Genomic DNA, 14,621 nt, shown 5'->3' with positions numbered 1-14,621 from the left:
GGCCCCTCGCCAGTATGTGGAACAGCACTGCAAGCAGGGTAGGTGAAGGAGGACTAGTGCCGGTGTACGCTGAAGTCCATCGAGTCCGAGGTCAAGATCAAGGGACAAACGGCTGATGTATGACCCGGGACTCAACACATCCAGCAGATAATGGTATGAGTTGTAACATTTGAACCCGGCTCTGACTCCTCTGGGGTCTTTATGCGCTCCATCTTTTGGGTCTCCCAGAAATGTTATCTCAGGCTCCCTTGATTGCTCATGGAGTTCTCCATGGCCAACTATCTTTCTACAAGGCTCACAAGGTCATCCACATTCAGGGGATCTCCTTGGGCAGCCCAGCACTGCACGGTTTTTGTAAGTTAGTGGATATACTGGTTCACTACCACTTTTTCCACCGTTTACGCTGAAGAGCAGGTCTCAGTCTGCAGCCATTTTGGCCCCAGGTGTAACAGGTCGAACAACTGGGACGGGCAGGTTTGTCCCTTTGATAGGGTCAGAAGTGTACCCATTGTACCCCGATTACCAGGTTAATGCCCAAACGTGCTATAATCTGCACCTTCAGCTTATCGTACTCCTTGGCATCCTGCAGGGCAAGGTTATAGTATGCTTTCTGCAGTTCACCCATGAGGTATGGCATAAGGACCTCTGCCCACTGTTGTGGGGGCAGTTTCTCGGTCCACCAACCTCTCAAAATATAGTCAGGTAAGCCTCAATGTCATCTTCCATAGACACCTTCTGTAAGGCCTCCCATACCATTCGCCTCACCCCACTACCTTCGCTTTCGCTGGCAGGTGTTGTCAACTCCAGTGCATGGACAGTTTCTGCCAGAAAAGCCATGTGCTGCTGATGCTGAACCTGCTGCTGCCGAAACTGCTGTTACATTAGCTGCTGCTTTAACTCCTGATGCTGCTGTTGATCCTGCTGGATCAGGATCTTACCGGCTTCCTGTTGGGTCAGCTGCTGCTGCACCTGACTAATTGCTTAACAAGCTCCTTTATGCTTTTAGACTGTGTTTGCTGTGGCTGCCTTTTACCCAGGACATTCAATCTTTGCTCTGCGATCGCCTGTGCTCTCTGGGACTTCACATCTGCATCTCATCTACCAATTGTAGGGTTTCACTTTCTCTGGTAGGCGTTAGGCCTTAAATAGCGCTCACCTAGGTTTTTGTCCAAACACGTGTATAAATATAAAAACGCACACAAATAAATATATATATATATATATATATATATATATATATACACATACACACACACACACACATTAATATATACCCTACATATATTAATATATACCCTATATATAACACACTACTGGACTGTAAATTTCCTCACACCCTAATTAACCTTAGTCTTTCCTAATAAGAACTGCCGGCCATGTAGGATCACCTAACGGTAATTATAAAGCCATTCTTCTACTATGTATTATAATATTGAAATTTCTAGCTTTCGTGCATTTGACAAATTGAAATGTGTCGCAACAGCCTGCACCTTTCTCCCCAACGCGGCCGAATGCAGATGATATGCAAAAAATCATTTGGTGGAGTTTTAATTCTGTCTTTATGCTCAGCACTTCCTAATGATTGGTGAAGAAAACAAGGCTTTGTGCAGATTCCCAGTGGACGCACAACTAAGGGGCGATCTCAGGCTATTACTTCTCCTCGGGCAGCCGTGTGCATCGTGAGGCTGCGGCAGACACCTTCCTTATCTTTGGATTATTCAATAACTCCCTAATCTCTGCACACTATGAGTGGAAAACCAAGCAGAGGGTCCCATGTGGGGGCTTCCACCACTGATCTTTAAGTATGTAAAATTATCGACTGAACTTCGTATAAAGCATGAAGCATTTGTGGCTTTGTTGCCATCTTTACGAATATTATCTCAGTATTACGCCAGCTGCATTTGACTGACTCCAATACGACAATCTGTGTGTTGACATAGGACTGCACGAAAATCTGCATCTTAGGCATCAGTTTTTCATTACAGTCTATGTGGTTGTTCATATTATATCTGTGTTTTTCATTTTTTGGGATTTTGTGTCTTCAAAAAAAAAAAAAAAAGGAGAAACTTCAGTCTTTGATTCAAGTCACAGAGATCAAAATCACCCACACAAGTCTCCGTGCGCTATGGCAGCATTGCAATGGGTACAAAAATTTTTTTTAAGCATACAAGAAAATCACTAATAAAATATTGATGGGAAAAATGGACATAATGACAAAACAATGATGAAAATTGGTCCTTTTTAGCATATAAAAAAAATCACTGAAGTCTGACTAAGGCCATAAAGTGAATCCCTAATCCCAAGGAGTGGAAAACATTTAAGACAGTTGACAATGATCTCAGGAGTGAATGCCCTAACAAATTCACTCCAAGGCCAGACTCAGAGTAATTACAAAAAAATTCAAGAGCTACAGCTCAGACTCTAAAGGCCTGTTATGTTAAATGTTCAATTTCATAAACGTCCAAATAACGTACAAATAGAGAAAGACTGAACAAATATGGTTTCTTTGAAAGTCTCTTCTTTTTAAAGTGAACATGGCAGTAGGGCTAAAATTTATAATGTTGCTTTTGGCAAGCTCAAAAAATATATTCCAAAATTATACAGTATTTCAAGTCCCCGTGGCTGCATGTCTTGTGGCTGTTCAACAGCTGCAACACTTGCATGCATTGTTAGGTAATCCATGCATATGCGTGGCACTCAAACAGCCAAAAGACATGCAGCCGCTGGGACTCGGGCATAATTTTCGAGCACGCCAAAGACACTTCGCGCACAAGCATGCTCGGATAACACCTTATATGAGCATGTTCGCTCATCACTAGTCATGATTTTAGCTTGTTTTTCAACCACAGAACCTGTTATGCCTGCATGTACAGAATGAAACCCACAGAATTGTATTTATGGCCTTACAAACTAAAGGGATACTCATATTTTAAAGGATAACTACATTTTTAAAAGATATTTGATGTTATAGCCCCTGGCAAGTACTGTTGATCAGGGGATCATAAGACCAAGGGGCAGAACCGCTCAGCTTATTTAGATGTAAGGACACAGAGACTTCTTAATGAGCCCGTTACACAACTCTGCTTGGGTTTGAGGATAAGATGAGCACTTCTGCCTCTTGTCTGAGCAATCAGGGAGGGTCTCGAGACTCAGTTCCCAGGATCTACAATGCTAACTAAACAAGGGCTAGAATACAAAAAAATAAAAATAGTTCAAAACTTAGTTAAGTTTCACAAGGCAACATATGCCGCACGACAGCAAAATTGCAGAGGGACATTGTGACATCACATCTGATATTTACCTTTAACCTCACACTGTGACCTGCAACAGGGACGCAAATTTTTGGAAGTGTGTTGGATTTTCTACCACTAGTGCATGCGAGTCACTTGTCATAGACTTGAAGGTAACTTGTCTGCAATTTGGCTTTTTTTTTTTTTTCTTTCTTCACGCAAAATCTAAGTAATCGCATGACAGCAAGTTGCACAGTTGGTGGCGTATAACAAGTCGCTGTGTAGCCCCAGCTTTAAAACAGGTCTGTAGACAGGTGCAGATATCACCTATGAAACCAGGAGCCCAACAAGGGGGACATGCAACCCACTTTTACAGATTCACAGATGATGATTACCCATTTGCTGGAGAGGAGTCTGTCTTTTCGGCCCCCTCACCCAAAAGTCTTATGGTAACAGCCAAAAAACTGAGCCAAGGGAAGATCCTTTTAAAAGAAGTAATTAATACACTGCGTTAAAGGCAACCTGTCATCTTGGAAACTGCCATTTACCTGCAGATATAGGGTTAATGTGCAGGTAAACTGATTTACAATGCTGCTTGGTTGTCGTACTGAAAGTATGGCTACGAAAGCAAATGAATCATTTCCTCCTGGAAGCCGCCGACTTTCAGTTACTGTAACCACTCTGGGCACGCCCCCATAACTGAAAGCTGGCAGTTACCAGGAAGAAATAAGTTTATTTTCTCCCAGTTGCTGCACTTTCAGTAAGTCGGTCAAGCATCATTGTAACGCTACATACCTGCACATTAACCCTATATCTACACATAAAGAGCATTCTGAGGTGAAAGGTTCCCTTAAAACGAAGGGGCATGGGTCTGAAGGGGCAGTGAATAACTTATCATCTAACATTGTTGTGCTCACCCTTTCTTTGTGTCTTTCCAATTTCTCTTAAAGATCTGTCATGAGATTTCACAATAATCCATCAGAAATGAAAGCAGCACGCCATGGAGACTTCAATTTGAGTGATGTTTATTAGCCCATCCGGCTATGTGCCCATTCAGCAACGTTTTGGTCCTAAAGGGATATGGACCTTTCTCAAGCAGAGACTGTATCCCTTTTGGATCGAAACATTGCTGAATGGGCACATAGCCATATGGGCTAATAAACATCACTCAAATTGAAGTCTCCATGGCGTGCTGCTTTCATTTCTGATGAATTGTTTTGAGGTTTGGTATATGCCTGGAAGCGTGCACCCATTGTTTTCTTTCTTTTGTGCTGCTTTTTCATTTTTTTTTATCAGATTTCACAATAGAGATGTCATACCTTAGCAAACAGATTTTGTAGACCGGATGAGACTGTTGAACTTACTTTGAAATTCCATGTCAGAATGGCTGTCTAATTCTTTTTGAAAGTTTTACCTCCTGATATTAAAATTAGCATTTTATAAGTCATATAAAATACTAATTTTGCAATATCAGGATTATACAGCTATTCTGATACAGATTATTATTTTTTTTAATTAAGTATACAATTCTCATCAGGTCCAAGCAAACTATATAAAATTGTATGTAGTTTACTACACTATAAAAACTGCTGATATGTCCGCCTTGCTCTCTTTATATAATCCAACAGAAATAATAGAAAAGCTTCTATTTTATGAGAGCAATAAAAAGGAAATCCGAGAAAAAAAAAAACAAAAACACCGGACACATAAAAGTGAGTAAATTAAAATAATTCCTTTAACACAGCATCATAACTCCGTTCCTGTTCGTTTCTCCTATTTATAAACTGCTGATCTGAATTTCCGGAAATTCAATTAACACTTTCTTTACTGTAAGAGGAATGAGAAAAGTATGTGACAGGCGCGCAGTCTCTGGCCTGCAGGGTCACTCAGCTACGCAGATTTTTCATCCTCCTACATGTGTGCGCGAGTACAGGATACAGGGCAGCACGGGGAAGCCAGCGCTGCTTCACAGTTACGTAATATTTCTCTTACATCTGCTCCACTATTTCCAGCCCTATCGGGGATTACTGTATAATCACAAAAATGAGTAAGTCGAGCTTATTAGAGAAGCAAAGCACAAGCAGAGAGATGTCACTGCAGAAGTGCCAGGTTTTCAATGAGTGTGTGATTATATATATATTTTATTATTGTGCAAGACTTTTTGGTGGGTGTGGAAAAAGCATGCTGCAAAGTACAAATGCATTCAATAATAGAATTGTTAATAGCTTATTTTTATCATTTAAAATGAACAAAACAGCCTCAGTTCTTCTAGTTACACTTGCACATAGTAAGTGCTAATTCAGGCTTCCGTGAATCTTGGACATCGATGTCCGGACTGGCCGCGGATCTCCTGACTCGAGTGTGACAGCCGTATGGCATTGGTGGTTCGTGCTCAGACTGATTGTGCGGAGTCCTTAGGGATTTGCAGGACTATAGTCAGGTGTATGAGTAATAATTATACCAAACAGATGATAATGATCATCATTGTATATAGTGCTGTATATAATTATAATGCTGTAGATAAGCCCCCGATCCAACCTGCAAGTGAAGAAAAATAAGTTTTATTATACTCACCCGAGGGGCGGTCTGGTCCGATGAGTGTCGCAGGTTCGGGTCCGGCGCCTCCCATCTTCTTGCGATGCCGCCATCATCCTGCTTCTTCATGGCTCCCCGGCATCGCGCTCCTGCGCAGGCGTACTTATCTGCCCTGTTGAGGGCAGAGCAAAGAACTGCACTGAGCAGGCGCTGGGCCTCTCTGAGTGCGATGCCGGGGAGCCATGAAGCAAGCAGGAAGGCGGCATCACAAGATGGGAGGCGCCGGACCCGGACCTGCGACACCCATCGGACTGGACCGCCCCCGGGTGAGTATGATAAAACTTATTTTTCTTATCTTTCAGGTCAGATCGGGGGCTTATCTACAGCATTATAGAATGCTGTAGATAAGCCATGAAAGACAGTGGACGCATCTTATAGTGGCCAAAACAGGTGACAGGTTCGCTTTAAAGCGTTGTTCTCAACATAGATCTTGGGATTCACATCACTTCCCTGGCTCCTGGACTTCTGCTTGCATGACTACAACACTGGCTTGGACTTTGCACTGTCCCACGTTGCAAGCAGAGGCAGCTGTGCCTCTGCAGCATTGCAGTGAGTCTTGAGAGCAAAGCTTGCAGGTGCTGCTCTCCTTGGCTAGGAGACTGGCCACCTCTGGTAGACAGTAGAGGTGGCAGATACCTAGACAACGAGCAATAGATTAGAACATTAAAAATCCTTCAGTTCTTGAGAATAATGAGAATATTTTAATAAAAGGTAAATAACAAAATCGCTTGTTTTTACTTTTATAATGTTGAGAATAAAAGAAGGCTCAGTGGTGATCCATTCATCCACCAGATCTAAGGTTTCCAATGATTGTACCTACATAGATCTTACACATACTAAAGAGTTTAAAAAATAAAAAATCTCACGACAAACCTGTACATACCTTAATATCTGCTCAGACACAGGCTTATTCTTGAACTTTGGTGGCAGCTCGAGCAACGGTTTTACGGTAAAACACTGAATGTCTGATTGTGAGAATTAAAGATTAATACTGGTGTGTTCATTCAATTCCATAAGAAATAAAAACTAAATAAATATGTAGGTCTCATTAAAATGTTATTTCATAGCCTGGGGTGAGAGCAATGCCCCAAAGGCACCATGAAAAAACATTGCCTTCTTTCTTCTACCTGACAAGTGCCAGTATGTGAGACTTCTGAGAGCGTCCTGTGAGACGACCCAGACAACTTCCGTCTCACAGTCTTTTCTAAAATCTAATAATATCCATCAGTGCTGTAATTCTGTTATATACTGGGGACGGTGATTTTCTGCTTTGCTCCATTTCTTTACAAGATGCTAATCCTAGAAATTAATGATAAAAGCAGGAGATAATCCTGTCCCCACTGTTTGCATCTATACCAGCTTCCGCTCTTCTGAGAAGGTTTTCTACAAGATTTTTTAGGTGTTTGTGTAAATGTTTAGGTCCCCAAAAAATTAGAAAGGTATTCAAACAGTGATACCTTTATTGGCTAATCAGAGAATTTATATTTGTAAGCTTTCAGGGCTTCCCTGGAAAGCTGCTGTAACCAGACCTTCTGATGCATTGGGAAGTCTGCCTCCTCCCACCAGCATGGTTGTCTGAGATGATCTAAGTAACATGTGAGTGCCTTTCTTCTTTAACCCTGTTTTATTTGTAACTGCTTTGTACATATTTTAATTGTCTCATTTTGTAAAATCTTTTATACTTTCTGTAAACACTGTCTACCTTTTTTGGAGTAAAATATAAACTAATTAGTCTCGTATCTCCTTGCTCTATAACGAATTCATGTGCCTAAAAGTTAATTGTGCTACTAATTTGGTTTGACTTTGTACCCCTTTATTAATTTAAATATTGAGAGAGAAATCTGAAGCTGGTGGCAGCGAAGTGTGCTCTGGGCTAGGTGGGTTAGCTGGCAGTGACGGAAGGGGTTTTATAAGCTGATTGTCTGGCTGCGGCCACAGCCTTTATAATTCCTTCGCTGTGGCGTGCCTAATAGTTAGTGCACAACAAGTGGCCCGTCCACGACTAATTATCCTAGGTTTAGTTCCCTGACTGACCTGAGGGTAACGGGGGCGCCGGAGAGCTGCAAGTTCCAAAGCGGAACCAGAGAGTGGTATATATATAAATTCCGGCAGTTTGTAACAGTGTTGGCAGCGGTGGAGTAACTAAAATAAGCCCCCCTGCAGTAAATTGATAGGTCATGACTAGCTTGCTGTTCTCATCACATTGTGGCAGCGGTGGGATAACTTAGATAAGCCCCCCTGTACATGTGATAGCCGTGTGCGGCCAAAGGTCTTATATACCCCCTGATCGTGACAAGCTTGCAAATATAATTTCTCTGGTTAGCCAATAAAGGTATCACTCTTCGAATACCTTTCTCATTTTTTAGGGACCTAAGTATTTACATCGATTTTTCTGGCTAACACGGTACCACAATATTATTTTGTATTGTACATCGTTAGGTGTTTGTGGAAATTTTTCCCTTTCATCCAGTAGAGCATTTGTGGGGGTCAGACACTGATGTTGAGGAGAGGTCGGGCTCACAATCTCCATTCTAGTTCAGCCCAAAGGTGTTGGATGGAGTTGATGGGCTCTGTGCAGCCAGTCATGTTCTTCCACCAAACTTCCCCAGCCATGCCTATATAGACCTTGTGCACAGGAGAACATGGGGAACAAAAAAGGGCCTTCCCGAAACTGTTCCCACAAAATTGGAAGCCACAATTGTATAAAATGTTTTATATGCTGAAGCATTAACATTTAAACTCATAAGTCGAGGGGCTGGATGTTGTTATAAACCGGGGGCGAGGGGATGAAGCTTATACACCTGTGGTGAAGGGCCGGAGGTTATACACCAAGGGCTGTAGCTTATATACTGGGGGCGAGGGGCCAAGTTTTGTACACCGAGGGGGGGGGGGGTGTTGAGGGGGCTGGAGGACATACACCGGGGCGAGGGTCCGGAGGTTATACACCGGGGGCGAGGGGCCGGAGGTTATACACCGGGGGCGAGGGGCTGGAGGTTATACACCAAGGGCTGTAGCTTATATACTGGGGGCGAGGGGCCAAGTTTTGTACACGGGGGGGGGGTGTTGAGGGGGCTGGAGGATATACACCGGGGCGAGGGGCCAGTGGTTAAATACTAGGCTTGACGAGCCATGTAGTGCACACCTGGGGCAATGGGACTAAAGGAGACAAATCTGAATTCTGTGATTAAGCATGTGCCACAGCACTTTCCTCCATTTCATCAAATTGCAGTGTGTATAGATGATGACATGTAGTGTGCATTACATATACACTTCTACACACACACCACTTCCATCCCACTGGATCCTATAAAGATACATTGCCCGGTAGAGCTCTTGATGTCATCGCCTGGCGGAGATGTAGTCTTCATCTTCTCTGCATTAGGAAACTGAGTTAACAGCCGAGCCTCAAAATCTTCACGTCGCTCATACTCCTTTCCCCTATAAATGAAGACTTTATTCTGAGGAAGAAAAAACAGAAGAAACTCATTAATAAAAGATGTTGCAAACACACTGCCACTAAAAAAGCTGCAAGCGAGATAACTTGCTGATTGTGGAGACCCCAGTCATACTGAGAAGGGGGCTCTGGGATCCCCCCTGTATGAACAGAGCGATGCTCATGCATGTGCAGCAGCGCTCCATTCCTCGTCTATGGGACTAACAGAGGCCCGTACTCAGCTAATTCCAACCCGTTTAATCATTTTGCTACAGCAAATAACTCCTAAACATTCGGTCTTTCTGCTCCATAAGAGGAGACGAGTATCAGATCTTAGATGATCATATAGATCTGGGTACATTATTTGTAGAGTTGGGGGCTTCTTGGCACTGGCATAAATACTCCAGGTGTTCCTCGCAGCACAGGACGCCGCTTTCCTTGACATGATCGGCCCACGTGATTGGGAAAAGCCCTTTCGGTAAAGAAGAGCGGCTAGCTGTTATTTGCAGCGTTACCGATCTGTGGGCACCAGGAGAAAGAAAGCAGGAAGGACTTTTTGTTTTTGTTTTATTTTTCATCTGGAATTAAAGTGCGTTAATACGCGCAGAAGCCGGCAGACCTCACCGTGCCGGCCCACGTGACCTTTATTTAATGTCTGCAGCTCGATATTAGTGGCGAGGCTGGCGGAAACAAAACAGGGTATTATAGTTTTAATAAGACTGCCAGCAGGCAATGGATTCCTACTTTTGCTGACCTACTTCTGTGCAATTTACGACACGCAGCTTCTGTGCACACGGGAAAGATGCATTCGCCTCTGATGTGGACCAAGTTATGCAAGGTAAATTCATCAAACGTAAAAGCATTAAAAAAAAGCAAATTATTGACAAAGGTGACAAACAGAAATTGAAATAAAAGAGGGCGTGGGAGACGCTTTTTATTTTTTTGTAATTTTTTTAAACCGATTTTTCTTTTTCAGAAATGCATTAACCAGGTAATGAAACATGACTGTCCCCTGACTAATGTACAGGAGTGACAAAGTGACCCCAACTGTCCGGCCGGTGGAAAACCCAATAAATGCATTTCCGCCCAAATGCAGACTCGCTGGCTCGTGAAGGGAAACCAGACCTGGATTAATAAAGATGTTTAAAGCACAGCTCACAGTTTGCATTATTCACTCTTTTACTACACACATAATGTGTCTAAGCTGGAAAATTGCTTGTTGGACTGAACCCCGCTATGAATTTCAATGCTCTGGAAATCTCGGTACATCGATGACAGACGCTAGGCTGAAAACTGCAGACACACCTGGATATTTAGTGCCGGAGGACGGATAATAGTGGTATTTATTGTCAATATCCTACTGCCATAAAGGCTGCCACTGCAGATGGGGGACATATAGGGGCCCCCAATTCAACACTGCACCATGTGGACTTACACAGGTACTATAGAAATCCCAAATAAGGGAGGCTAGCCTGCCAGGGGTACATCAGTAAACAGTTCTTTCAGGTAAGGGAAGGGAGTAGGGGAGTCACGCACCAGGGGCATTTCAATCTCATGATGTGATGACCCAACATCAGGATACGCCATAAATATATGATCATGGGGGTACAATATATATGACTCCCTACAAATCTGGAAGATGAAAGTGCTAAATTGGTGATTCAGCATGAGGCTCCTTGAAAGTCTTTCCCTGCATAGTGGCGTTAGGGGAACTTCTGCACAGTTGTGCACGGCCACCTAATGTGCAGAGGAACTTCTGCACAGCAGTGCCCAGCCACATACCGTGCAGAGGAACTTCTGCACAGCGGTGCCCAGCCACATACCGTGCAGAGGAACTTCTGCACAGCGGTGCCCAGCCACATACCGTGCAGAGGAACTTCTGCACAGCTGTGCCCAGCCACATACCGTGCAGAGGAACTTCTGCACAGCGGTGCCCAGCCACATACCGTGCAGAGGAACTTCTGCACAGCGGTGCCCAGCCACATACCGTGCAGAGGAACTTCTGCACAGCGGTGCCCAGCCACATACCGTGCAGAGGAACTTCTGCACAGCGGTGCCCAGCCACATACCGTGCAGAGGAACTTCTGCACAGCGGTGCCCAGCCACATACCGTGCAGAGGAACTTCTGCACAGCGGTGCCCAGCCACATACCGTGCAGAGGAACTTCTGCACAGCGGTGCCCAGCCACATACCGTGCAGAGGAACTTCTGCACAGCGGTGCCCAGCCACATACCGTGCAGAGGAACTTCTGCACAGCGGTGCCCAGCCACATACCGTGCAGAGGAACTTCTGCACAGCGGTGCCCAGCCACATACCGTGCAGAGGAACTTCTGCACAGCGGTGCCCAGCCACATACCGTGCAGAGGAACTTCTGCACAGCGGTGCCCAGCCACATACCGTGCAGAGGAACTTCTGCACAGCGGTGCCCAGCCACATACCGTGCAGAGGAACTTCTGCACAGCGGTGCCCAGCCACATACCGTGCAGAGGAACTTCTGCACAGCGGTGCCCAGCCACATACCGTGCAGAGGAACTTCTGCACAGCTGTGCCCAGCCACATACCGTGCAGAGGAACTTCTGCACAGCGGTGCCCAGCCACATACCGTGCAGAGGAACTTCTGCACAGCGGTGCCCAGCCACATACCGTGCAGAGGAACTTCTGCACAGCGGTGCCCAGCCACATACCGTGCAGAGGAACTTCTGCACAGCGGTGCCCAGCCACATACCGTGCAGAGGAACTTCTGCACAGCGGTGCCCAGCCACATACCGTGCAGAGGAACTTCTGCACAGCGGTGCCCAGCCACATACCGTGCAGAGGAACTTCTGCACAGCGGTGCCCAGCCACATACCGTGCAGAGGAACTTCTGCACAGCGGTGCCCAGCCACATACCGTGCAGAGGAACTTCTGCACAGCGGTGCCCAGCCACATACCGTGCAGAGGAACTTCTGCACAGCGGTGCCCAGCCACATACCGTGCAGAGGAACTTCTGCACAGCGGTGCCCAGCCACATACCGTGCAGAGGAACTTCTGCACAGAGGTGCCCAGCCACATACCGTGCAGAGGAACTTCTGCACAGCGGTGCCCAGCCACATACAGCACAGAGGAACTTCTGCACAGCGGTGCCCAGCCACATACAGCGCAGAGGAACTTCTGCACAGCGGTGCCCAGCCACATACCGTGCAGAGGAACTTCTGCACAGCGGTGCCCAGCCACATGCCGTGCAGAGGAACTTCTGCACAGCGGTGCCCAGCCACATACCGTGCAGAGGAACTTCTGCACAGCGGTGCCCAGCCACATACCGTGCAGAGGAACTTCTGCACAGCAGTGCCCAGCCACATACCGTGCAGAGGAACTTCTGCACAGCGGTGCCCAGCCACATACCGTGCAGAGGAACTTCTGCACAGCGGTGCCCAGCCACATACCGTGCAGAGGAACTTCTGCACAGCGGTGCCCAGCCACATACCGTGCAGAGGAACTTCTGCACAGCGGTGCCCAGCCACATACCGTGCAGATGAACTTCTGCACAGCGGTACCCAGCCACATACCGTGCAGAGGAACTTCTGCATAGCGGTGCCCAGCCACATACCCTACCCTGCTGTACAGTGAATAGAAATTGCTGAAATAGCCTGCACGGGAGGGACTCAGGGCCAAAGTACAGAAAAAGCAGTATAGTGAGTAAGCACTGTGGCCAGAGTTGAAGAAAAAAAGATTTGCAGGACCCTGGTCCAACATCCATGACATTAGTCTGCTACTGCAAACCTCCACCTACCAACAGACATCTCTTCCGAATAGCATGCCATCATTGCAGCACAACGAACACATGACACAGCACAGGGCCTACTGATCCTAAGAGATTCTGGAGATTCCTGCAGGCAGAAGAAGTTCTAAAAGGCTCTGGTTTGGTGGGCAACATGGCTCTTGCCCAGGCTCGTGCTCATCTTGTTCCTTAGCTCTAACTGCGGCCCTTTCACTCTTAAAACCCGTGGAGGGAATAGAGGTTGGACCCCCAAGATTATGGAGCAATGGAAGATACTGGCAACAAGCCATTAATTTACAAAATGGGAAAGTCCCTTTAAAGAAATTGCACCTGGAGGGATGTCTGCTTTTTTGCCATGCAGTTTCCATTTTAGATAGATGTTCCTGTTAGTCAGACGATTGACCCAAATGGTCTAGTCGTAATGTCTACCACCCCACCCCCCAAACATAAGCTGAGCTGCAAGGTAAAGGGGACACATTTTTTTTCATAAAGAGAGCTTGTCATCAGAATTTTATACCCAAGGTAATGCTGAATTGTCTCTCCCTATTCCCCGCCCGCTGCTGGCCTCTTCTCTCTGTCTGACACATGAGTAACCTTACCCGTGATTGACAGGAGGCAGGCAGAAGCCGGAGAGTTGTAAGTGCAGCGCCAGCCCACTGCACTTACAACCCATTAACAACTTACAACTCATTAACTTAAAACTAAAAATTTCGCTAAAACGGCAAAACTAATTTCTACAAGAAAAATCGGCATTAAGTCGCTTTTACATACATGCCATTAAGTCTGGTATGTTAAAATGACAATATTTGGGGCTAAAAAAATACATTTTCGGAATTTGGATTTCATTATAAATTTTGCACCGTCTGCCTCCTGCAGCCTCTGTGTTGCGCTGTCCATTGCCGTCTGCAGAATGAGCTCATTGGGAATCTGTCAGTCAGCCCCGCTGTAACTGGAGATGTTTCTAACCCTTTTATCTGTCTTTTTCTGAGCTCATCTCAGCTGACTTATGACCACAGACCACATCAAAGTTGAATGTGTCAGAAATCAAAGAGCCGGTAATAACAAAATGGTGCAAAATGTTTACTAAAAAGCAATTGCAAAAATGATGGTTAACCCCTAATACATGCATTTAAGTAAAAAAAAAATGTTTTTAAAGGTGGGGATCTGATAGCGATCAGATGATCAAGCATTATGCTGACAGCTTTGATGTGTTCATAGCATGTGGATGTGCCAAAAATAAAGGTACAGAGGGACAACTTCTGATTACATGCCGTCCCACCTCCAGCTAAAAGGATCAAGCTCAGTTGGACTGGGGTATCCATGTATTACATAGTCAACCGTTCATGTGAATGGCCACAAGTGCTGCAAGGGAGAGGAGCAGAAGGAAACTTCCCTGGCAAAATCAGCTGATCCCATATATGATTCTTACGTCGGGAGACGACTCCTTTAATCAAAATGTGGCAGGTTGTTTAATTGATTTTGTATTGCTCAGTTGGCACGAGAATGCATGCGACAGCAGCTACTTACGTCCTCTGCGGTCACATACGGCACAGGCAGCCGCATAAAACAAGTAACACACTCGGGTTAATACAGTAACTGCAGGTCG

The 14,621-nt window shown here is 45.3% G+C and overlaps 1 protein-coding gene across 1 annotated transcript in view; it reads right to left on the bottom strand.

The window, feature by feature from the left end:
• Positions 1-14,621, bottom strand: part of DOCK1 (dedicator of cytokinesis 1) — a 495,500-nt gene that overhangs the window by 33,687 nt on the left and 447,192 nt on the right. The window contains exons 41-42 of the mRNA XM_073546335.1: positions 9,142-9,283; positions 6,709-6,790 (exon numbers count right to left, since the gene is read on the bottom strand). Of these exons, the coding sequence (XP_073402436.1) occupies positions 6,709-6,790; positions 9,142-9,283 (224 nt within the window). The remainder of the gene's footprint in view (positions 1-6,708; positions 6,791-9,141; positions 9,284-14,621) is intronic.

Source organism: Dendrobates tinctorius, unplaced genomic scaffold, assembly GCF_039654945.1.
Source record: "Dendrobates tinctorius isolate UK_male_01 unplaced genomic scaffold, ASM3965494v1 ptg000147l, whole genome shotgun sequence".
NCBI classification, from domain to species: Eukaryota; Metazoa; Chordata; class Amphibia; order Anura; family Dendrobatidae; genus Dendrobates; species Dendrobates tinctorius.
This window is presented reverse-complemented; position numbering and strand designations above follow the sequence as displayed.